Source organism: Paramormyrops kingsleyae, chromosome 4, assembly GCF_048594095.1.
Source record: "Paramormyrops kingsleyae isolate MSU_618 chromosome 4, PKINGS_0.4, whole genome shotgun sequence".
Lineage (NCBI taxonomy): Eukaryota > Metazoa > Chordata > Actinopteri > Osteoglossiformes > Mormyridae > Paramormyrops > Paramormyrops kingsleyae.
The window spans coordinates 28,864,326-28,891,042 of NC_132800.1; the positions used below are offsets into that span (position 1 = coordinate 28,864,326).

Genomic DNA, 26,717 nt, shown 5'->3' on the forward strand with positions numbered 1-26,717 from the left:
GTCGACACCCCCACGACCCCGTAGACCTTCCACCCTTCCAGTTCAGCCCCTCTCTGTCGGCACCCCCACGACCCTGTAGACCTTCCACCCTTCCAGCTCAGCCCCTCTGTCGACACCCCCACGACCCCGTAGACCTTCCACCCTTCCAGCTCAGCCCCTCTCTGTCGACACCCCCACGACCCCGTAGACCTTCCACCCTTCCAGCTCAGCCCCTCTCTGTCGGCACCCCCACGACCCCGTAGACCTTCCACCCTTCCAGCTCAGCCCCTCTCTGTCGACACCCCCACGACCCCGTAGACCTTCCACCCTTCCAGCTCAGCCCCTCTCTGTTGACACCCCCACGACCCCGTAGACCTTCCACCCTTCCAGTTCAGCCCCTCTCTGTCGACACCCCCACGACCCCGTAGACCTTCCACCCTTCCAGCTCAGCCCCTCTCTGTCGGCACCCCCACGACCCCGTAGACCTTCCACCCTTCCAGCTCAGCCCCTCTCTGTCGGCACCCCCACGACCCCGTAGACCTTCCACCTCAGCCCCTCTCTGTCGGCACCCCCACGACCCCGTAGACCTTCCACCCTTCCAGCTCAGCCCCTCTCTGTCGGCACCCCCACGACCCCGTAGACCTTCCACCCTTCCAGCTCAGCCCCTCTCTGTCGGCACCCCCACGACCCCGTAGACCTTCCACCCTTCCAGCTCAGCCCCTCTCTGTTCTGTGCTAATTCTGCCAGCCGAACCAGCATCCCATAAACCTCCCAGGTGGTCTCCTGGGAGACGGAAAGCAGCTCTGTTTCCTCGAGGATAGACAAGCTGTGCTTTTGCCCCAAATGCCAACACGCGTATATATTTACTTGAACTCCCACACTGTATCTGTTGTGACCTGAACAACGAATAGCTTGCTGGAATGCCTTGTGCGCAGCATGTGAGAGGAAATCATGTTTCTCCTGTTTCTGCAACATCAGACATAAACCTAAAATATCACTTATCCTCAGGTACCTACAGAATTCACCAGATTCCCCCAAACACTAAACAGCCCTAAGAGAATCACAAATATGGGACAGTAACTATGACGATGACCATGACCATAACGATGAAAATTTGGAACAGAACAATACTCAGGATGCTCAGGCCACATTCCGTAACACTGACTTTGTCTGCAGGCTGCTGTAATACGGTGTAAATACTTCAGAGAAACAAGAATTGTAGTGTTCTATACGTGATGGTCAAGCTATTCGCAGGAGAATACATCTACTCATTTCTAGTAAAATCACTTTAGTACAAAAAATATCAAATAAACAAATAGTACATGACTAAAATTATGTATTCATAAAAAAAAATGATATACTTATCTACTTAACGTACAACATAATTTCAGGAAAAGACAGTATCTTGACAATTAATGACAAATTATAAATAATCTCTATGTAACAATCTGAGTGTGTCCTGGGCTTTGCTCATCGATCTGCTCATCATCCTGCTTTGCAGTGCAGATGCTGAGGAAGGTCTCCTCCAGCTGCTGGAGACACGAGGCCAGCAGCACAAACCTCGATGTCCCTCCAGGTTCACACCTGACGTGTAAACCGGGCGGCCCAGTCTCCCTATTGGCTAGTTTCACGGCCTACTCATCACCGACTCTAATCACCATGCCACAGACACGGAACGTTTGGCCAATCAGTTTGCTCCAAACAGTCTCCGTTTCCATTGTGATGCTACACTAGTGCCACTGACAATGACAATCACAGACGCCACCAATGGGTTAAAGATCTAGTTGAAAAAATGACTGGTTCCTTACACCATCCCTACCCAGTGATGTTAACAACCTAGAAATAGAGGGAAGGCAATCAGTAGATAATACATTTCTTTTGCCCAGGACGATATTTATCCTGAAATATGAACAATTTAACTTGAACAGCCCTTAAGTCATGTGATATGGAAACGTTGTATTTTACTGACTCAGTATCAGTCATCTCAATGTTTCTGAATGACATTCTGCTCTTTTCAGTTTTCTCTATATTTTCACTCAGGCAAAATAAAGTAGACAGTGTTTCAGGGTTAGGATATTCCACTCATAGACAACAGCACCCTAAATCCTACCAAACAAAAACATGAGTGCACTTCTTTTCCAAAACCTCTTAAGAGAATATTGGTATCTTATATGGTTGTATCAAGTTCTGCAACAAAGACAATATTCTCTTGAATGGCAAATGCTCATTCTTTTTTCATTTGTTATCCAAACCTACAGAAACAAAAATAAGATCAGGAAACTATTTCTCAGACATGCTGGAAACATTATAAAAATACTTAAAATGTAGTAATCTTTACTCATTCTATTTCCTGGAAAACAGCTTTAAATGAAAGACTAAAAATAAATATAAGGTTTCATTTAGGAGGGAGGTTATAGACTAAACAATTATTTTGGGATGGAGGTTACAGAGCAAACAGTCATTTTGGGAGGAAAGTTACAGACCAAACAATCTCTGAGAGGAAGTTTATAGATCTCTCAGTCATTTTTGGAAGAAGGTTACAGACCAAACAATCATTCTGGGAGGGAGATTACAGACAAAGCAGTCATTTTGTTAATAAGTTTTCTGACCAAACAGTCATTCTGGGAGAGAGGTTACAAAACAAAGTCATTTCAGGAAGGAGGTTACAGACTAAACAGTCATTTTGTTATGAAGTTTTCTGACCAAACATGCCGATCCTCTTGTGTGCCAAGTCCCCTCATCTACCCCGCTCCGTGTCTGCGTGTGCAAGACAAGAATAGTCATTTCGGGAAGACAGTTACATACATGCATTTACAGGCCATTTATGATAGGGAGGTCACTGCCTGAACAGCCGTTTACGACAGGGAGGTCACTGCCTGAGCAGCCGTTTACGATAGGGAGGTCACTGCCTGAACAGCCGTTTACGACAGGGAGGTCACTGCCTGAACAGCCGTTTACGACAGGGAGGTCACTGCCTGAACAGCGGTTTACGATAGGGAGGTTACTGCCTGAACAGTCATTTACGATAGGGAGGTCACTGCCTGAACAGCCGTTTACGACAGGGAGGTCACTGCCTGAACAGCCGTTTACGATAGGGAGGTCACTGCCTGAGCAGCCGTTTACGACAGGGAGGTCACTGCCTGAACAGCCGTTTACGATAGGGAGGTCACTGCCTGAGCAGCCGTTTACGACAGGGAGGTCACTGCCTGAACAGCCGTTTATGACAGGGAGGTCACTGCCTGAACAGCCGTTTATGACAGGGAGGTCACTGCCTGAGCAGCCGTTTACGACAGGGAGGTCACTGCCTGAACAGCCGTTTGTGATTTTTTGACTTTAGTATGGGGTACGACGTTCAATATTCTGCTCCCCTCATCCTGTCTGCCCTGTGGCACTGCAGCAGTGCCCTTTGAACAAATCCCTCTGATATGTAAGCACCGCGACGCAGTCTGGGGACATGCTCTCACCACTGTGCTCATGCTCGCTGCCGATTCCCGCAAATCAACTCCAGCAGATCCCAAGTGTTCAGTTTCATGGTCCATGTTGGAGTGGGGGGTAGAGGGGTCAGAGGTGAGAAATATGAACAGAGACTGAAGGTATAGCGAATGAACGGCAGGGCAGCAGAAAAGGGGACAGTTAGGCGAGGGCGGGTTGCCCCGGGCAGCAGGGTGATGCAGCTGAGCTCCGGAACATTCCATTATGAATGGCTCTGAAACTCGGATGGGATGGGATGGGTGACTTGAGGTGTACAGAAGAAGGACACTGACCTTGACACTACAGAGGTGCAGCAGCATTACGACCGGCCAACTGAAAGCACATCAATTCCTAAGGAAGAGTTCATGAAGTTACTCCAACAAAGCTGAGAGTTTAACAAGACAGCAGGCTCTGTTTTTTTCTCGGGGCGTGCTTGCATTGCATCCAGTGTTAATGCACGTGCAATTCTTGCGTCGTAACATTGTTTGCAGCAATAAAGCAAAAAGCACACAGGTAAGTGACCCTATAAGCCATGCAGTGGGGGAGGTTTCATTTGACCTGTGCATCTCTCCGATAATCTTTATCATCCAGGACCCATCAGTAAGCGTAAGGCTTGGCCAGCACAAAGTAAGTCTATCTTCATGACCAGAAGCCATGAAGGCACAATAAACAAACAAATGAATTAATTAAATGGACAAACAGACAGGAGAGAGATAGGCAGGGGACATGCACTGTCTGAGAAATAGAGACCAATCCTGCAAGAGAGTGTTAGACAGGAAAGCAAAACACGTCTGAGAAGGAAGCGAATGAACGAGGGGGCCAAGGGGCAGGGGGGTAAACCAGGTCGTGGCAGCGGGGGCCAGGGCAACACAGCAAGCTCCGTTTCTGTGCATGCACTTTCAGGTGCAACGTCACAGAAACCGGTTCATATTTCACCTGGAGGTAACGTTGGAAATGTGGGGGCAGCCAGTCATTTGTGTTCCTGTGTGTGAACCGAGGGCTGCAGCCATGGTGTCTTAGCTGTGAGCTTCCTTACACCATCCTAAGCACACAAGTGAGCATGAACCTGGAATGTGGGAACCTTGAACGAGCAGGAAGCAGCTTTCCTAGAATGTTCCGTTTCTGCCATGAGCAAAACAGGATAACGGGACAACGGCAAAGTGATCTCGTTGTGTCCGAGTTTCACTAGTGAGAGCCTCAGCCACCTGCGTGAAGAAGTCATAGAGCGAGACTCAAACAACAAGCTGCTTGTGGTCCAGATCATCAAACGTTCATCTCACCATGTCACAAAGTACAGCCTGAGATCCTCACATAGCTAACAGGGACCAGGCAACACGGTCGTTCACAAGTCACCTCACAGAGCCGATACAGTCTAAAGCTAACCATACACTAGAAGACTTTGAAAAACCCTGAAAAGACTTTTTAAACAATAAAGTCGAACACCCTCTCAGATCTAAAGACAATGTGTCATTAGTCACAGAGTTTTTTGTCACAGACTGATCTCGCGAAGGCTGGGGACCTTACAGGGTCACTATTTGCACGACTGTAACTAGATCCCTTTTGAGATTATTTCCCATTATGCTCCTGGTGGAAATTTATAGTAAGAGAAAAACTGTTAAACAATGGAGCAGAAACAGAAGCAGCTTTTGGCCACAGCAGCTCTTTGTGTGTGCAATGGGTTTGCTGTGATAAAACAGCGAATAAGAGAACACGACCCTGGTTGCACAAACGGGGACAGCAAGCTAAGAGAACCACAGCTTCCAAAGCACATCCACGCCCCGCCTCGTGCTCATTGGCGAAGGAGAGACCCCTCCAGTCACTCTGATTTTCATGGTGAGGCTGTCTTGAAGTCTCACGTACTGCTGTACATATCATACTGTCAATTGCTACATTCATCAATGTTTTCATAAGCAAAGGCATACCTTTACCCAAAAGTAATATTTTCAACTGCAAGAGGCCTCAAAAATTAAACATACACCATCTTCTCTAGGATAACCCTTAACCACAAAAACATACTGACTTTTGTGAACTGTAGAATGACGTGAAACGTAAATGGAGGAAGGGCTGTTATTTCAGACTGCTTAGCTCTGACTGCCCAACTTCAAAATGTACTTCAGAAAAAGCAGTTATATGAATCTGCCATACAGGCAGGAGGCGCCATGCTCTAGCTGGACAAGATAGACGATCAGATATAACTCAACGTTCATGTTCTCCTGCTTCTCCTCCTCCTAATCATCAGCAGACTCCCACAAGCAGGTATCTAAACTTAGCAAGGCATGGCATTCTGCTACATGTACTGCAGAAATCCCACTGGGATATCTGGCATACTGGCATGCCATTTAAACCACAGAGCAATGGCAGCATAGCGATGGCTATCTCCCATAAAGTGAGCCTTTAAATATTTATAAATATTCTCATGTTCTAATGAAGTTCCTTAGACATTTTCTCCATAATACATTATATAGTATTTGTGGGCCATGTCACACTTCAGTGAATCAACACAATCTTGTCTATAATCTTGTCTTATTTTATATATCATTTTCTTTTGCAGCTGCGTGATTGTGTTTTCTTGTTTTGATGCACTGTGATGGCGCCCTGTTCTGATGGGCGTGACACAGGGTCGGGTGTGAGCTGTGGCACCGAGGTGACGTCTTCTGAGGTGTGGGACAGCAGGTAGGATGCAATAGCATTATGTTGGCATCTCGTAGGAATAAGGCAGTGCTGCTATTTTCGAAGGACATGAACTTAGTCGATTGGTTGATTGATGAGAGTGGGTCTCGCCAAGTGTGGGAACTGCAGTTTTGAATGTGCTGCCTTTTGTTCCTGATGTGGATATTGCACGAGATCTTTCCTGTTTTGGTAGGATCATCGGGGATTTAAAGAAAGCTTCGACACTAGGTTGCTTCCTGATGGGTGTTTTTGTAGGGGCTTTGCTGCGTTCTGGGAAAGATTGAGGATGGAAAAGAGGCACTTTAGGGATGTGGCATCCTGGTGGGATGTGGGTAAGGTTCAGGTCAGGGTTTATAGCCAGCCGGATGCTGCTCAGTCAAGGGCAGCGGGTAGCAGCGTCCTTCAGGATTTGGAGAGGAACGTTGCTTTGTTTGAGAGGGACTTGAGCTCCTTCCTGAATGAATGGGTGAAAGTGGCTTTAGTCCGAACTGGGATGTCTCAGATTAGGGACAGGGTTGCCGCAAGTTCTTTCTTTTTCAGCTTGGACAAGATGGCGAAGCCCCACATGTTACACGTCCATATGTGTGAACCCACATGAAGCCAAGTTTGCAGTTTGGATGACTCAGGAGAATAAGCTGAGAGGGGCTGGATTGACGGACCCATAGTCTGGTGTGGCTGGTGGCAATGAGGCCCAGAGTGAGCATGCAAACTCTTTGCTGACCCATGTACTGCAGGATTTCTCGACTGTATGGGCCTAGGTGGGGTGTGAACTTGGTGATGATCAAGGCCTTGTGTTAAAATTGTGACAATGCATGACATTTCTGGCTTTTGCGGATGTGTGATTTTTTTGTGAATTTCATGTCGTATGTGCTTTTGTGACAAGGGATTTTAAATGTCACTCTCTCTCTCTTTCTCCTTCTCTCTCTTTCTATCTCTCTCTCTCCCCCTCTCCCTCTTTCCCTCTGCTCCAAGCATACTGCGCTCTCCTGCTTAATGCTCAGCTGCAATGCATGCGGCTGCTTTTTTAATTAAACACGGCCGTAAACAGGGAGGCTTCTGATGCTTCCCGCCACTCGACAGCGTAGTAATTTTCAGCACCACTTTATTTACTCTGGCTGCTTCTGCTCATTAAGCACTTGCACAGAAACGCTGGCTGGAAATGGCCCGTTTCATCTGCTAAATGGATTACGTCCTGCTTCACCGGAACATTCCTTGGGCGTTCAGTTCATCTATCTGTTTTCATTTCACGTTTCAGAGGAATGTCCAAAATATTTTGTCATGCATGTCTCACTCAAAACCATACAACATTTACATATACAAAGTCTCCTTTCCATGCTCTCTCCATCTGACGGAAATAAGGAAAACCTTTTTAGTCTTTGTAAATACCAAATTTGACTTGTCCAAATTAAATTTCACTGTAAAAACAGCATCACTACATAACAAATTACGAAAGACTTAAAGGAATTTGCAATGAAAGGGCATGATTAAATTGACCGTTCAGAGCAAGGAATGAGAGGTTACAATCAAAGGTTACATTCTGTCACCAGAAGCACATTTTCAGATCTCTGTTCCAGACCCCGGTCTCCAAAACCACTAAGCCCAACAACCCCTAGACCAGGGCTCTCCAGTTCCAGTCCTGGAGGTCTAGAACCAACACAGATTTCCCTGTTCAAACACATATAAATCAGCTAATTAATTTAGTAGGTGTGTCTGAGCAGTGAAATCTGCAAACTGTGTTGCAGACTGGCCCTACAGGACTGGAACTGGGGATCCCTGCTCTAGATCCATTTCAGGTCATGTATCCAGCAGAACGATCCATTCAGTCACTAAGCACATTGCAGTGCCGCTGATCACCAACAGGACGATCCATTCAGTCACTAAGCACATTGCAGTGCCGCTGATCACCAACAGGACGATCCATTCAGTCACTAAGCACATTGCAGTGCCGCTGATCACCAAGTCAACCGACCTTCTCATGTTTGAACTGGTTTTTGCCAGAATGGATAAAAGCACACAACAAATATGTTATTAGTTAACTGCGTCAGTGATTATGGATGTTAATGGTTATTCTTTGCTTACCTATAAAAGAGTGCTATGTACTGAGGTTTATAAGTATATTATCAACCAGAGTCTGTAAACATATTGCTTAGACTAGAGTAATGAGTAACGGCATTTACATATTTACTGGTATACAAAGAGTATCAGTGCATACCAAATACTGCTGTCTCCTGCGGCCTGCTGTGTATTCAGCCAGCAGCAGCTCTGCCTCCGGACGTCCTGCTCCTCAGCTGCAATCAATAAGCAGCCGGTCACTCTTCCAGCGAGACCCGCGCCCGTGACACGGTCACTGCCAACACGGAGCGCCTCACTCTACCACAGTTGTCAGTTTGGCCGCCCACAACTGGGAGCCTCCTGAACGTTTCCCGGAAACAGTTCAGGCCCCCTTATGTGGCACAAGGGGAAAAAAACGCAAAAAATCACAATACCGGGGGGTTATCGTTCCTCTGCTAAAAGGCCCTGCGTGTCCAACATCCCTCTTAAAGCGGGTGTGATCATCTTATGGTATAACTGGTTAAACACTGGTCCACAGAGTTCCAAATACGCTTTAAAATACCCCTTATTATGTACAAATCAATCCATTTAAACAAAACACAGACATTTACCAGAGTTCTCAGTATGATATGAAACCTATACAACAAACCAGAAGGCTTTTGAAGTAAGACTGCATTGCGTACAATAGTTCATATATTTAAATTCCAGGACTGGAAGCAGGACCTTGACAGTAACACACGCGAAGGGCTTATTGCAAAAAGTCTTATTGGCAAAGGCCCGCCTTTTCAGCAAAGGCCTACCTTTTCAGCAAAGGCCTACCTTTTCAGCAAAGGCCCACCTTTAGTTCCACAGAACTGCAGCTTTCAAACAGGACCAAAGATGTAATGTGAAGTCAGTTAAGCAGGACTTCTGCTCTAGGCTGGAAAACACCCTCAGGCCAGCACTGGAAATGTCAGAGCGTGACGACAGTAATGATTTCAGGTCTGGTTTCAAGGAGGAATGTAATACCAAAGGACTCTGCAAATAAAGCCAGTGAGCATCTGAGGAGATGAATGATTTATTAGCAAATTCCAGGGCAGTGATGACGGAAGCACACACGCTGGGACCTGGAGGTACTGTACTCCTGACATCAGTACCTGCTGGTAAATATCCAGACTGATGGCACAGAGGGCATGCACTTCATGACGTGCTGGTGAAAATGTACAGTGATGGGGCTGACTGGTGAACAACCATTACCTACACATGCATGTAACCTTCACTTATAATTACAGCAACAAAAACATACTGATACCCTTTCCATCCAGAACCTATTTAGCTATATAACTTCATAATTAGGAATGCATGTAGCTAATTAACCGGGTCAGCCAGAACCAGCATCCCTGTGGAAGCATCAGGCAGGACTCCATGGACAGTGACAGACCCCCCCCCCCCCCCCCCCCATATTCATCATGAGCAGAACATCCCACCTTCTAGCAGACAATCATCGATTTACACTACAATAGGGACGTGAATCGTGTGGAACCTGCAGTGCTGTGCTGATTCTTAAAAAGCTTGCCAAACCCCAGGGGATGGGTTTGTGGTATGTGTGACAGTCTATACGCAGGGGATGTGTTTGTGGTATGCGCGACAGTCTACATGCAGGGGATGGGTTTGTGGTATGTGCGACACAGTCTATATACATTTCATGTCCAATAAGTGACCTAAATTTACTTTAAGATCTACTTTAAGAGTGTACAAAACATTTTTTTTTTTGTAATTATAGATCCTGTGTAGATTTACAATCATTAAACATCATGTATCACCCTGACCCATAACTAACCTTTACTATGTATTCAGGTGACTTGATACTTCCTATTGGGTCAGAGTCATGAAGAAGCACCATTTGAAAGACCGTTTGGAGAACACTCATAAAACTGAATTTTCATAACAAAAGCATTTTTTAATTATGCATACTACATGTAAGATGTAGAAAATAAAAATACAGAATAAGCGATTAACTGTTGAGTTGTTCTTAGTGCAATTAATAAAGTGGTAATCTTCAAACACCTGAAAAGCCAGCCAAAGTATTTATACATTAAGTGTATATTGTGTTTTTTCGTGCCAATTTTTCGTACTTCCAGTGACATCTGAGGCCATGACTGACACACAGCACGCTAGAAAGCAGTAACTGCGCGAGCCAAGCCACACTGGCTTTTCACCCTGCGGGTTCGGCGTCTTCGCGCAGTGCATGCTGGGTATCCATAGTGCCAGGTTTTGAAATGCCATTCAGATGCTTATTCTGCATGTTTAACACTGAAAGCCTTCATTTAAAAAGCCTGGACAATCCTGGAACCTAAAGAGACTTATTTTGTAGATATTTCCAGGTTGTTTTCAGCAATGGAAGCATTTATATTATACATTCTTTTCTTGTATAGTTTATGTAATTACACATATAGGTTTACCTCTAAATATTCAGTTATCTTACATTTTAGATTAAATCCTTTATTCGCAACAATTTAATAAGTACTACACAATGACTATATTACCGTAATATGTAAAACTGGACTCTACTGCTCATCAGTACACTTTCATATATAACACTTTGATGATAAAGTAACAATAACCGGGAAGAGCATGGAGTATTTTCCGAACATCCGCAAACTCCAACCCACCTTGCATAGGAAGGTGTGTGAACCGGCCGGGGGTGGGTTACATGCTGCCCGCTGTCCCACAGAAAGCCGCTGAGCTACTTGGGGCTACACCGAATGGAGAGACCGCTCCACTGCGGGGGGGACCTGACAAAGGGGGGAGAGCTGGGTGAGACGCCGCCCGCGGCGGAACAGGCATGGTGCAGTACGGCGGTGCGAGGCGAGCAGCAAAGCGTTAAAACGTCACGGCATCAGCGCGAGGCGCCGCGTATGACCGCGGGAGGATGCGCGCAGTGCAGCCCGTGTGTACTCCAAAATGCACAATACTAAAATTATTATAATAATTATTATTATTGCTAAAAATCCTTAGCTCATAATTCCAAGCTATGTTTATATTGCATGCTTGCCTGCAAAGACAGGATCCGGTACGGTGATTACGATGCATTTTCTATAAGGCAGCAAGCGAGAGGCCATTACTGTAAGTAGATTACATATCTATCGACAACACAAAGAAATATGTAGGCTTTATTTCGGGTTAAATTACACAAATACCAAGCAGTACGACAAATCGTAAATAAGTGCTGATATGGAGGATAACTGAAATGTATCGTTCGGCGCTTTGATATTTTATCAAGGAGGAAAACATGCGAAGGTCTGTTTGCCGCAGCATAGCGATGTGCTGCCGCCGCAGGATGGCCGCAGATCCGCTGGCGGCTCGGGCAATGTGTCTCTCTGCACGATGCACACCATCGACAAAGACAGCTTACCTGGGATAACACCACCTGTCTGTGAATCATACTCCTCTGCCAAGCGTTAGAATCCAAACATGACTGACATACTTCACTCTAGTCTTGAAGCCCATCTTCGCCAACGTACAATATCCAGGTAAAGGGAGGAGGGGACAGCGGGATCCTGGCCGTCTATTCAGAGAAATACTACATCAGGATGGCAATTCCTCAGCCTCCCTGTTGGTACCATGCAGATGCAACCAATGGAGCGCCTGTTCTTGTGTGCGTCGCCGTCTTTCCTCCTCCTCCGCACCGCCGCCAATCACGTCCCTTTCGGTGCCGGGCAGGATCGCGAGTGTGGGGCCGTGATGGAGGCATGAGGAGGTCCGCTCGCTCCGCTCCCCGCACCTCTCGCCTTTGATCGCCTCCTTAAACTGCCTTTTACTAAACATATATATGAAATAGCAGCCCCACCGATTTATGGTTTGTTCTTGTTCTTATGGTTTTTGGGAGTTTGATTAATGTTAATATTAACATAACACAATAATTAACATAATCCGGGTAATTCTATTTTTTAATTATATAGCTATAATATAAATATGTAACTTTGTTATACAAGGACAGTATTGTTCACTTTTCGATGCAGTAGAGCATTTTAACTGCAATAAGAATTGCGGGGAAATACAATGAAACAGGTTTGGCGAAATCTGATGTGATCGTTTGAAAATGATCGGATGTGTGACAATGAATGACGTTATCATCATCGTCGCCGTCATCATCATCTTCATCATCACACTTTACAATACAGCGTTAATTTACTGTTGTAGCGCATTAAAAATGACACGTGATCGCCCCGGAAATCGACTTTCAGTATATCCGTCCAGGACGCTCTATTCCAGGATATTAACATATACTTATAAATAACAGTAATTATGAGCTTCATTAGCCACAGGGTACTTCCTCATGTAAGCTTTTCTGTTTTATGCTCTTAGCTCCATCTTAGAAATGCGTGTGATGCTGGACGAAAATCTGCTCATAAAATGAGCCGTTTGCAGGACGCTAATTATAATGTCCCTCACGTCCGTGATCATATGCTGTACATGGCATGTAAAAAACTGAAATCCATATTAGAACTTCACGTGACCCCTGAAATTATTGAACAGTTACATAATGTAATCAAAAACAAAATAGGTTTATATCTCTACATATGAGACATCACACGAGATGAGGATATTTATACAAAGCATGACCTGAAATTTTATGAAATATGACTGTGGGAAGTATTTCTATTTTGCACAGGAAACTTAAAATGTTAACATACGCTGTGTTATTGACAAACGTGTCTCTCGCACTAAACAGTGCATATTAATAGCAGATGTGCATATTAATCTCAGCAAAAACAGCACATCCGAGGATTTCCACTCAGCCCGCCCTCCCAAAGGTCTGTCTGTTTTCACCTCTCAACTCTCTCGACATCCACAAGAGACTGCAGCGGTGACAGGGGGAACACGAACATGATGAATAAGGTCCTTTTGAAGATATCATTTGCTAGTCAGACGTCAGCGATCCCATAAAGTCTCCTTTCCGCTAGGTATCATATGGATGACGCAAAGTAACCTAAACGAAACTGAGACAGAGTAATGACAATTATGCACACAAAAGCTCAGATGAATCAGATTCCTGTTATTGAAACATTGTTACTTAAAACCGTCTCATCTAGAACTGGATAGTTTGCTTTTTATCTTTTAGGTTTTAAGATCCCCAGTGTTCCAGATCACTGCTGATGGGAGCGACGACGACAATGGCGACAATTATACTGTTATTATTAGTAGTTGTAATACCTAAAATAGCCTAAAACTAAAGTGACAACATAAATGTAGGTCACTCTAGGAAGATTAGAAATGGTTTGTGAAAAGTACATAGCTTTTCCAGAAAAACAGAAGTCTTTAGTCTTTACAGCAAGCCAGCTTTGACTGAATAAAATCACCGCACCGATTTAGTAGACAAACTTGCTGTTTTTTTGCCTCAGTGGTACAGGAAGAGCCACAGGTAGCTTACTGGCAGCCAGACACTGGGATGCCTGCTGGAGGAACAGGTGACAGAGGATTTCAGCTTTCAAGGAGGCTCGTCCAGCTTCCCACTGAGACCTCCGACAAACGCTACAAATATGGGACCATGGCTTCAACTGGGGCTTAATATTAGAATAATCTGTCTTTCTAACCATGTATGTTAGTCAGGGCAGGGTGGGGAGCATGCACTGATGCAGCGCATTGCCACACCCACCACATGGCAAAACTCCTTGGGATCCCGCCTGGCGGCCCCCCCAGGCAGACACACGGTCCAGTCCCACCCTCCAGAAATGGCCATCAGCCACAACCAGGTGTTACGTGGGCGTCCCCTCGGCCTGGTCCAGCCACTTGGGACTTCCTCAATGAGGATCCTGCGAGCCGGATCACCGTCAGGGAAACGTACCAGATGGCCGTAGTGCCGTAACTGACGCTCCCTCACAGTGCAGGTAATGTGCCTCATTCGGGACTCCCTCACTATGCAGGTAATGTGCCTCATTCGGGACTCCCTCACAATGCAGGTAATGTGCCTCATTCGGGACTCCCTCATAATGCAGGTAATGTGCCTCATTCGGGACTCCCTCACAATGCAGGTAATGTGCCTCATTCGGGACTCCCTCATAATGCAGGTAATGTGCCTCATTCGGGACTCCCTCATAATGCAGGTAATGTACCTCATTCAGGACTCCTCTAGCAACCGCTCATTCCACACAAAGTCAAACCAGCGGTACCCAAGGATTCTCCGAAGAGACACAGTACCAAAAGAGTCCAGTCTTTGTCTTGGCCCCCTGGATAGTGTCCATGTCTCAAAGCCATACAGCAAGACAAGGTGGCACCAGGACTCTAAAGACTTGGACCTTTGTCCTCTTGCAAAGATATCAGGAGCACCACACACCCCTTTCCGGTGACCTCATGACCCCCAACCCCCCCCCCCCATGTTCTCCCACTCCGTTTGCTGACTTCATAGGAAGAGTCACCAGAGACATGAATGTCACTGCTGATGTAGGTAAATCTCTCGACAAGGTCGACATTCTGCCCTGCAGACAGACACACTACTGATGGTTGTGCCTAAGAAGTCATTAAATGCCTGGATCATCCAGGACACTCAGACTCCTCTCTCAGTCTCTATGAGCCCCAATCAGAGCCTCCATCGACTCCACGAAGATCACAGCATCGTCGGCAAAGTCAAAATCAGTAAAACTTTGTCCACAAACAAATACCTCACAACCGCTGGACCCCACAACTCTGTCCAACATCCAGTCCATTCATGCATTGAACAGAGTAGTAGCCAGAACACACCCCTGGTGAACCCAGAATCAACTGGGAAGAATGGAGACGTTCTCCCTCCACTCTGCACAGCACTCACAGTACCAGTGTACAGGCCGACCATGACGCTCAGTAACTTCGGGGGGATCCTGCGAAGTCTCAGGATGTCCCACGGGGCAACTCTGTCAACTGAGTCAAACACTTTACAAAAATCGACAAAGACTGCAAAGAACCTCTGCCGATATTCGTGTTTACCTGTGATTTTAAATGCCCACTTATCCAGGAAGAGGAGATATCATGGGGATCCATTACCAGAAACGCTATAGGCGGCCCACAAAAATATCACGTGATACCATGCAAATCCCATAGTGCCTGGACATATAATCAATGGGAACATCTTTGGGACAGTCACAGCCATCTGAAGGGGACGTGGGTAGAGGCTTTTAAAGCTGTTTTATATGTAAATAAAATTTGGGTAAATGACTAAAAAAAACTGTGTTCCTCACATTTCCTAAGAACTTTCAATACCTAATATGTATTTTCATTTTTCACTAGCCTCTGATTTTAGCTCCCCAAATCCTGAATTTAAATATTGAAAAGCAACCTGTTTAAATATAACAATCGATTTCAACATTCTGAGTACATTCAGGTTTGTGGGTATAATCCAATGGAGATATGCAGTGTTTTCCATTCTTAATGTAACTTTTTAAAAATCCCCGTATTTGTCCGGCACTGCCATCTTCTGTTCAAACCATCAAAACTACACCCTGAAGGTAATTCACCAGGTTTATGGGTTTTCTCAGTTGCTTTGGTACATTCCTCTAATCATCCTTAACATTTGAAAAACATTAAGTGCATTTCTCAAAAGAATTCATACAAACAGCACCACATGATGGACTGATTACCTGCAAAAGCCAATAACTTTCACAAAATCTTTAGTTTATCCCTCAAAAATAAATATTTATGTCAGTGAACTTGTCAGTGCCACCAGAATGACAAGTCCTTGTGTCATCATTCGCAAACATGATGGTCAAAATGCTCAGCCACTTTGTCACTCTGTAGGCATTTTCCAATGGAGACTAGAGCTAAGGTTTTGATGACAACGAGGGAAAATGTACAAAGTTGTACTTTTTCTGTATGAAATATGAATTTCATCAGTACACACTGTAAATAAGCATACATTTACATGTGTGGTGCAGTATATGTCCGGTATGTAGCTGTATAAAGTAAATTTACTGTATACTATAAAATGCAAGTGGAATACTGTAACATGAAGCATCGCAGTAAGTGTACAGTATTACAGTACAGTGCTGAGAGTTGGATTACATACCTGTTGTCTCTATGAAACCTTTAAATAATTGACACGGTTGTTCTCTCATATTCACCCGCACCCTTTGACCAGCCTCGGCCATGACTGAGGAAATGATCCACAATTGTGGCCCTTATTTCATCAGGAACGTGCCTCTGTTCTTGGGCTCTTCTGCCTCTTCTGTTTTGCCTCCTTGCCCTTCCACCACGCAGCCTTACTCCTCATCTTCTTACCGGCTGTTCACCCTGTTGATTTCCTCTTTCTTCCATTGTCAAATTGTAACATTGTGTTGCACTCTGTCAATATATTCATGCCAAATGAAGGTTCATGAGATGTACCTCTGAGCTCTTTTAGAGAACTGGTTGATCACCGGTTGATCTAATGTTTAAACATTTTTTTAAAGGAGAGGACTTGACCATCCACCTTCTGAAAGCTTAAATTAATGACAGACTCTTTTTAAACTCTACTTTTATTTGTTAAGGACAATTACTTCACTTTTCCATGTATATTTTTGGTGGTGCACTAGGTGAGGTGATGTAAATTTCGTCAACAGGGGTTTGCACCAGAGTGCTGGTGGCAGTGTGTGTCCTTGGGGGGTCGTACACAATTTTGTTGAAAGGTTTTCAAAACACCACGATATGCTAGCTTAATACCACCCAAGCCTTGGCTAACAACTTTAGAACTGTTAATAAAAAGTTTACCAGTTTCACTAGAGTGTTTGTATCTGTGTTTGCAAGAATACATCTGCCCTCTGCTGGCAGTGGTGGAATATCTCTGCTGCGTGCATGCACCGACCACAACCACCTGCGTCCGTGGCCAAACAGCATGAACACAAGCCGCTGTGCGCACGATCGTTCCCAACCCAAAAGCACCTGCGGAACAGTGAAGTATGAACCAGGCTTACGGCCTAGAGGGCATCATTTCTTGAGCCAGGATATGAGGACATCCACACAATCTTCACAATCTTCCTAGAGCTTTTGTAATCTGTTTGTGAGGAAATGAGTTGTGAGGAGTTGTTATAACATTGTATGAGGGCTGGACACAGAACTTGGCCGTCAGTGGCGGCAGTGAAATGCTACCATGGCGTCTCCCAGTACTGGGTGCACGGACGTCCTGTGTCATCACAAAAAAAAACAGAATTAGTTAGAATGATGAGAGAGTAAAAGTTCATGGTGGTTCCAATTACCTTATAATAAATGATAGTTACCCTTTTGTGGGCTATGCGATGCGACGTCTGCCAAGGATTATGGCACAAGCTCAGATAAGATGCTTCATTTCTCAGGTGATGAGTGGTTGTGGAAGGAAAGGAGTTACTCATCAGGAGTATTTATCAATATGACACTGAATTAGAGTAATATTATGGCATACTATCAATAACTGGCTAAGACAAGTTCACTATACACACAGGCCTGCAAGAAACTAAAAACTGATGCTTTAAAGGGACTGACAGGTTAATGTGGTCACTGAGAAATCCTGGGGAAACTCTGCTTTCACCCTGCAACACAGGACTCAATCATCAGGCAGTAGACACTGGCACGCACTGCAGCACCCACGGGTCTAAATGTACCCCACTCATATCGTCACTGTAGCCTCTTGTACATTCTTTGCTGACAAAGCTACTCAGAGTGTCGGTATTACCTGACAGTTGTCCCTAACCCTAACCCAGGGAGCAGTACCTTGCTTAGATAAGGCTCAGTGGTACCATGCTGGTCAGAGATTCAAAGCAGCAATCTTTCAATTGCAAGTGTGTTCCCTTATCCATTAGACCACCACATAAGATGCTGCTATTTTATTTTATATTATTGTAACCCTATGTCAATGCAACTACACAGCAGACTAAGGATAAAAACAGCCTAGCAACTTCAAATAGTTACGTTATAGCCATCATGGTGTAATGTGGGATACAAAAAAGGGAGACGATGATCAAGGAAAACCACCAAATGGCCAATGTAGATGCCATTGGGGTTATTTTCCACCAGCAAAATCCATGGCATGAATGATGGCTGACTGAAATCAAGGAAGGAGGAAGTAAGAGTTAAAGTAAAAGCAACGCAAATAGTCTGTGGTAGTCTGCCCTGACATTACACTTTTGCTCACTAGGGGGCACTGTTGTCTTTATTCTTAAAGTTTTTTTCTCTTAATGCCTTGTTAAATGGAAATGCTAAAAGAGCCCTCTCCCAACTTTTCTGTGGGATACAAAGGTAGATACAGAAAGCTTTGTCTAACTATATGTAATTAAAGTTGTGTGAGTACTTTAAAGGAACATCTCATAGAATTAGTGAGTTCAGTTAAATATCAGTATGAAAAAATGCCACGATCTAAGTACATCGAGACCGGCCAGAAGTGCGGAAAGGTGGAACCTCTAAACAAACCACATCACCACTGCCGTCTCCTTTCACACGGAGACTCCAAAGGCAGCAATCCAGCAAATGCACATGAAGGTAACAGAACTTTTAGAACCCAAATGACGGAGACGGGTTCTTGTCAGCGTGCGGCGGTAGGTCTGTGCAAGGAGTGGCGACAGCTACATGCCCTCGGTGTCTTTCATCTGCACTGCCATCTGCAGGGCTCCTCAATCAGCCCCCCAGTTAATGTCACTGGCAGGACGACGTGGTTATTGCTCCACATGCCAGACAGTCACATTTTAATTAGACCTCAAGCCCTCTAGAGACAACAGCTTATCATTTTTTTCCAAGCTCTCAACTTTTTTTTTTAACGTCAGATTCATAGAGGTACATGAGATCAGACACCAGAAGATTGTGAGATGATTGTTTTTGTCATTTTACAGGGAAAAAGAGTAAAAATTGTCAGCTGTGTAGTTCATTTTGCAGGCGCCCATTGTGATATGAAGAGGTTCACGAAGAATGGCTACTGAACGTGAAGAGCAATCTCGAAGGCGCACTGCAGTGTAACGAGCTTCACATCTGCTACGTGTCCTTTAGTAGCAAACCACAGAGCAGCCTTAACTTTTCAGATCAGCTTAGACTGCTTACTAGAGCAGAAATTAAACACTTGTGAGGAGGATTTCAGGCGTTTTGTGGCGACAATCTATTATGTCCAGGCACACACTGTCAGCACTGCGAGTCTCAGGAACCTGAAAAATGACCCCAGGAAAGTTACATGTCTGAAGACTAAAAGCTGCACGGCTCAGGTAATTGATGCGAGGAACAGGGCCAAAGTGAGTGAAGGTTCGTTTACTCCAAACTCGAGTGTGGAGTTTAAAGCCATCTATAGCCGACCAGCCGGCAGCCTGGGAATTATTTGCTCCTTCATCTCCACCAGACACAGAACTTGCTCCTCGTCAGAACAGCAAAGGCTCACGTGCCTTTGGTTTTTTATCGTCATCAGAATTCACCAGCTGGGACCCCAAGTGGGCAGCAGCGTCCATCACTTTATGAGCGCTGGCACCTTACAGGCTGAAAGGTGTGACACCCTGCTTCTGATTGGTCAGGGCAGTCAATGGATGGGGCAAGGGTGTGGCCAGAGGCTGGCATTCTGGAGCACCCCAGCTGGGGGGTTCTGCCCTCAACAAGAGCCGAATCTGCACCATTCTTTGAAAGACGGAATTTCAACTCGATCGTGCGGCTTGCAGTATTGTTGCATGCAGCCCCGATACAGTTTCCCTATCCGGTTCCTTGGGTGCATCTAAGCAGTATTACAGGAGAGGAATGTCGTCTTTTTATTAAGCTGTCAGTCAGCTTTTTCCACAGTGGAGTTAGTGAAGTGAAGCACATGTAAATAGAACGGCTGCCAATATCTCCTACTGTGACAGTGTCCTCTTCCTGCTCCCGAGGACCTCAGCCAATATAGCAAGTTAGCCTTGAATACAGACTGTAAGTCTGTTCATGGTCTGATTTTCTTCCTTTGAAGTTGCATCAATGCTCTCTGAAGTAAAAAAAAAACAAAAAAAGTTTGAAATGTAAAAATTTCTCATTACGAAGGGTTCACTAGAAAAAAAAAATAATAGAATGATTCAATTAAAGTTTTTAGTTCTATAAGCGAGTGACCTTTTGGATGACAGATCCTAAGTTTTGGAAAATTGTTTGCATAGTTTGAGGAGAGCAGAATTATTGTATACCTTCAGCTCTGGGGGTCACTCACTGGACCACCACGGCTCACCTTCAGTGCTGGGGGCACTCACTGGGCCACCATGGCTCACCCTCAGCTCTGGGAGGCACTCACTGAGCCGCCACGGCTCACCTTCAGCACTGGGGGCAACTCACTGGACCGCCATAGCTCACCTTCAGCGCTGGGGGCCACTCACTGGACCACCACGGCTCACCTTCAGTGCTGGGGGCCACTCACTGGACCAACACGGCTCACCTTCACTGCTGGGGGGCACTCACTGGACCACCACGGCTCACCTTCAGTGCTGGGGGGCACTCACTGAGCTACTACTGCTATCGCAAATATCAGTACAATGATGTAAATACACTGCATGCATTTTTCTCTGGTAAATGTATTGCCTGCTTATATACGGAAATCATGTGAACTCATATCACTCATCTTCTCATGGATTATGAATGTGTAATTAGTGCTCTTTGATAATAGGAAGCATTACAATGTATTTAATGACACCATATTTCTGCAATTTTTGTCCCATCTCATGACCAAATGTGGAACTCAAAATGGTCTTCAAATACGTTTAATTCTACATGTTTGCCAAAGTCTATCAATGCTATGACTGAAACTTTTTTGGGAAAACTAACTAAAGTTATGAGATGAACAGAAGTCTACATAAGCTTTAACTTATATATGTAATGTATAATATATATAAAAATCAAATAAAAGGACATTTTCCAGCAGGGAAACCTGTTAAACTTCAGGCATGTTGAGAGTGATTTTTTTTTTAAACAAAATGTGTCCCTGAGTTTTGGTCTTCATGACAGTTTACAGTTGACAGTTTACAGTTGACAGTTTACAGTTGACAGTACATGCCACACTGGTGTGATTTTTGGGGCCAGTTAGGTACGCATTGCAGGATGGAGGCGTCTTTGTTTACGGAACACAGTAACTGGAGCTACTTATCAAATAAAAAAGGCTGCAGTTCTTTGCCACGGTCAGAAACGGCAGCTGCGGATGACAGGATGTAAAACTGCGACTCACCTTCCGACGCACTCGAAAGAAGACGCAGCAGCCAATCGCGAGGGATGAGTGCGTGCTTACGAAGGCAGGGGGCGCTGTGGGCCACTTTCTCCTCATGTCCGGCATTTTAACGACTGCAATTATTTCTTAATAACGGCAAAACAATTGGGGACGATGATTAACTTAATAGACTGGAGACAGTAATGCTCTTTGAATCGCTTGATCATTGTAATTATATATCCATCTAGCTAATTCCTCAATTCTGAAAATCTCTAATTGTGAAAATGCTTTAAAGGCATTGGGCTGAACAAAAAAGTCACATCCCTCAAATAACAGTCTGTTTGAAGGACAGCGAGACTTTTAAGGAACTTATCCTCGTGTGTGAAGCAGTAGATCCTAGCAGGAGCCCAAAGGCCCATTGAGACTGAACTGCTAAATGCACTTGTTATTTTTTAGTTTGTAGTGATGTAACATTATGGATGTCTGTGTGTGTGTGTGTGTGTGTGTGTGTTTGATGTGCTTATTTATTTGACAGTGGCAAAAAAACACAGCTACATTAAAACATTATTAAACCCCAATACTCCGTATATTTAATTTAAGATTTTGCTAACAAGTAGCCTCATAAATAGCTTGTTGGACGGTTATACAACATCAGCTGCAGCTAATTTTGTTAAGTCAATAAAGAAATAAAGAAGACGTGTTATTATTCTCGAACTTCACGTCTAATTCTATCTAAACCACACAGAATCAGTCCAAACATGAGAAGCTGTGTGAACTAACTTTAACTAGCAGATTATGCATATTTTAATACCGCCCCAGGGTGAACTTTTGTGGAGTTTTTGGAAACATATTCCACACATTACACTAAGGCAGGAAAAATAGGTCAGATACATGGCAACTATTACAGTGACATTTCTTTAATTTGCACCCGAAACTTTTCCCTGTTCCGCTGTTCTGCTTTCACTGGGCAGAGGTCCAGCTCCTCTGGGTCAGAGTGCTGCGATCTGCCGGTTCCCTCTTAACACACCATACATCTGGGAAACAGCCACATCACTCTTTCAGCTTTTACCTTTTTATATCCCTGCTACCGCATACTGCCAGCTGTCAAAGTTCTTTGAGGGAACTCTGCTTGACAGAGTGAGCTGCACAAAGTCCCGCTGACTGATTGATTGACTATATTGATTGATTAAGGAAAATTGATTGGTTTTAGGATCGCTAATGCGATACACCCACTGCACTGCTTGGGAAAATGTAGCTGGCAAAGAGGATTTGCAGAGTAATGACATGCTGACTGGTGAGTGACTTTGTCAGATGCATAAACTGTTAGCTATTATTACTCATTTGGTTACTCAGCTCTTTTATTTCAACCATGAGATTATTTGACATTTTATTTAGTTATTTAGGAGCTTGGTTTCCTCCCAATTACTTACAGGAAGAGGGGTGTGTGTGTGTCTGTGTGTCTGTGGGCGTGTGGATTGGGTTTACATTACTTTTTGGTGACCAAATGTTCCCCACAATGTAATAAAAACCTGTTTTTCTGACGTCGTGGGACAACAAAAATCTGTGAATGCAATCAAAAAAGTAAAAATGTCAAAATTCTCATGAAGGTTAGAGCTGGGTAGATGTGTGCGTGTGTGTGTGTGTGTGTGTGCGCGAGCGGGTTTACCTATCCTTATGGGGACATAATGTCCCCATAACGTGATAAATATCCGGTTTTGTCAACTTAGGGGGACTTCCTGGTCCCCATAAGGGAAAACTCTATTCTATGAAAATCGGTGACTGCTATGAAAAAACTAAAAATGCAAAAACTCTTGTATTTTGTTAGGTTACTTATGGTTATGGTTAGGGCAGGGTAGGGGTTAAGGTTGTCATAGTTAACGTTAGCATTTTTTCCATTGAAATGAATGAGCGGTCCCCATAAGGATATGTTTACCCTACATGTGTGTGTGTGTGTGTGTGCCTCGCGATGGGCCGGCATCCTGCCCAGGGTGTCCCCAGCCTCCTACCCCATCCTGCCAGGGAAAGGCTCAGCCCCCCCCCCATCACCCTGCTTAGGATGAACAGTTGGAAGATGGATGAATGGAATGAAGAAAATATTTACATACTGATGTGTGAACATCAAACAGACGAGATCTGAGTTTCGTGTCATTTGTTTTGCTGCCAGGATAATAAGAGAAAAACTGTGAAAGGAATGAAAGCAGAATATTTTGGCCTGTGTTACACCAGCAAAAAGTGAGTCATCATTAATGTAAATATAAAACAAACAGAATCTGAATGCTTTTCATCCCAAAACTTTACATATTTATTGAATTCTAACAGTTTAACTTGCATGTCTCTGATGATGCAAAACATAGTTATCATTATTAGTCATTTAAGCCAGTACAAATCCTAGCTACAGCACATTCTTTAAAATCAAACAACAGAACAGATAGAATAAGGGTGCCTTTGACACTGGAGTGTGTACTGTTAGCAGGAAAGATCTCACACTTTAGAATTAGCCAGTACTCGGGCACTTATGCTCTGCTTGAAGGGGAGCCTAATCAGTAAAAATGATGCTTTCCTGCAGCATAAGAACATTAAAATAACTTCAAAAAGCCCCCGCTGAGAGAAAGAGGGTTTCATGTCTCTTTGTGAATTCATTAATCCACACAACAAAGCAACATTTCACATTGTTTCAAGGATTTTTTATTCAAAACACAAGAATCAGTCCTACCCAATATACAGTGTTCCATGACTTACAGAAGGTTTTCTTGATTAATAAATCTCTGCTGGTTGGCTACAGGGAGACTGTACTTTGACATCAGATCACTTTTGTATTCTTTATCTGCATGTACCATTGTCTGTTTACTGATTAATGTTATTTGCTGTTCTTGTTATCATTTATTTCTTGCCACAATGGTTTGAAGAAGGCACACTGGTAGGAATGTCACTGGAGAAGGCACAGTGGTAGGAATGTCACTGGAGAAGGTACACTGGTAGGAATGCCACTGGAGAAGGCACACTGGTAGGAATGTCACTGGAGAAGGCACACTGGTAGGAATGTCACTGGAGAAGGCACACTGGTAGGAATGTCACTGGAGAAGGCACAGTGGTAGGAATGTCACTGGAGAAGGCACACTGGTAGGAATGTCACTGGAGAAGGCACAGTGGTAGGAATGTCACTGGAGAAGGCACACTGGTAGGAATGTCACTGGATAATGTACACATAGCTATTAAGGTTTGAAACATGAACTTGGAACGTCTTAGCCGCTGCTTTTTTCTCTCCCCTGCTGTCCCTGGTGTAGCAAAGGGAAAGACTGAAGTGTGTGTTTGTGGGGGGGGGGGGGGGGGGGGGCAGGGGTAGATTACTGGCAGAGGAGACCAGGTCAAAGAAGCACATCGGCTTCCAACATGACAGCTGCCAGTCCGAAGTCAGGGAATGACTGAGAACTTCCCCAGTAATGCAGTTTCGCTGCTTCCCCGGCTGGGTTGGCCAGTCTCCTGGAGTGGCCCAAACATAATGCATCCATGCTGTCACGCCTCCAAGGATCCTCAGGTCACCTCCACGATGTTGATGTCAGTATCAGGCAGCATCTCTGCGTCTCGTACAGAGAACTCGCTGATGCGTTAAACCTGCCAGCGGACCTGTGTGACACGGCGGTGATGCACGTCGCTTTTGATTCCTTCATGTCTGAACTGCTGGCCTCTCAGTAAACGATGGAGGCGGCAAACCTAGCGAGGTGTTCAGGTCGACCCAGAGGCCAAGAGGCTCTGCACCTTCCCTGTTCCCTATCCATCCATACATACATCCATCCATACATACATCCATCCATCCATCCATCCATACATACATACATACATCCATACATACATCCATCCAACTTCCACAACTACCCTGGACGGGATGCCAGTCCATCACAGGGCACAGGGCAGGGGACACCCTGGACGGGATGCCAGTCCATCACAGGGCACAGGGCAGGGGACACCCTGGACGGGATGCCAGTCCATCACAGGGCACAGGACAGGGGACACCCTGGACGGGATGCCAGTCCATCACAGGGCACAGGGCAGGGGACACCCTGGACGGGATGCCAGTCCATCACAGGGCACAGGGCAGGGGACAACCTGGACGGGATGCCAGTCCATCACAGGGCACAGGGCAGGGGACACCCTGGACGGGATGCCAGTCCCTCACACTCACTTGAACATTAAGAGCAATTTAGAGACACTAGTTCAAAAACCCTAGAGACCCATAAGAAAAACCATGTAGCCACAGGGGGAATCAGTGCTGATCAATGAACCGCTACAGCACCCATGTACATTAGAACGAACGACACTTTTGTGATGGATAGATAAATAAATAAATACATGAATAAGGCATTGCACTCATCTGCTGCAGCACCATTAGCGATGCCTTAAGGTCAGTGTGCGTGAACCCCATTTGGAATGATCTCCCCTTGACAGTTTCATTAAGACCTGGACTCATCACCACCACATTTAATATCCCAGGGACTTTCCCCCCATTGATTGGCCTGGTGCATATGGATTAAGCTATTTTTCAAGAAAATGGCTCTGAAACGACTTCCATCTTTGCTCAGATTTGCTAATCTAGTATCGCGGCTCCATTTCAGTCTTAAAAGTTTCTTCAATGCAGGCGCCACATAAAATATCAGTTTGCCTGTTGACAACCGCAGATAGAGTCACCTCACCTGTGTGTCCCCAGTGCCTCCATCCCCTATTACAGGGTGACATCATTGAATTATTTGCCGTTCGTCTGCTTCTCCTTCCGTACATGTCACACATGAACCTGTGATGCATAAGCATACTGGTGTTTCCGATGGCTGTAGCTAGGCAACCGCAGCAGCAACAGAAAAATGCACGGCTCAGAAAGCAACACCAAGCAGCCTTTAAATAAAATATCATAATCAAAGCACCGTACCCCCTAATCATGTATGCTAAGGTAAGGGAATGTACAGTATTTTGTAAGCAATTCGCTGAACACATTTTAGTTTCATTTTAGTTTAATGTTGTGGGCCTGCAGCATGTTACACAACATTAGACAGTAGATAGCAGGAGTGGGAACAAGTCAATAATAAATTGGTCAAATCTTACCACTCTTGGTCCAAGTCAAATCCCGAGTGGATACAGGCAAGTCTCGGGTCAAATCTCAAGTCAAGAGAGTCTAACACCAAGTCAAGCTCTGCGTTAACAAACCAGTGTCTCGAGTCAAGTCATAACTCAAGATAGTCTAACAAGTCAAGCTCTGCGTTAACAAACCAGTGTCTCGAGTCAAGTCATAAGTCAAGATAGTCTAACAAGTCAAGTCTTGAGTCAACAAATCATAGAGACACTGGTTTGTTGCTCGGAGCTTGAATTGGTATTAGACTATCCTGACTTATGACTTGACTCGAGACACTGGTTTGTTGACTCGGAGCTTGAATTGGTATTAGACTATCCTGACTTATGACTTGACTTGAGACACTGG

At 44.8% G+C, this 26,717-nt stretch overlaps 1 protein-coding gene across 4 annotated transcripts in view; it reads right to left on the reverse strand.

Annotated features, from left to right (window-relative positions):
• Window positions 1–11,908, reverse strand: part of hecw1b (HECT, C2 and WW domain containing E3 ubiquitin protein ligase 1b) — a 45,228-nt gene extending 33,320 nt beyond the window's left edge. For 2 of the 4 annotated variants that reach the window (XM_072711038.1, XM_072711039.1), the window contains exons 1-2: window positions 11,567–11,908; window positions 10,824–10,946 (exon numbers count right to left, since the gene is read on the reverse strand). Coding sequence is in view for 2 of the 4 variants with exons in the window: in XM_072711036.1 (XP_072567137.1) it covers window positions 3,744–3,770 (27 nt within the window). In the remaining 2 variants the exon portion in view is untranslated. Of the gene's footprint in view, window positions 1–3,743; window positions 3,857–10,823; window positions 10,947–11,566 lie in introns of those variants that run through there. The other 2 variants (XM_072711036.1, XM_072711037.1) reach the window with 2 other exon arrangements.
• Window positions 11,909–26,717: the final 14,809 nt, after the last annotated feature.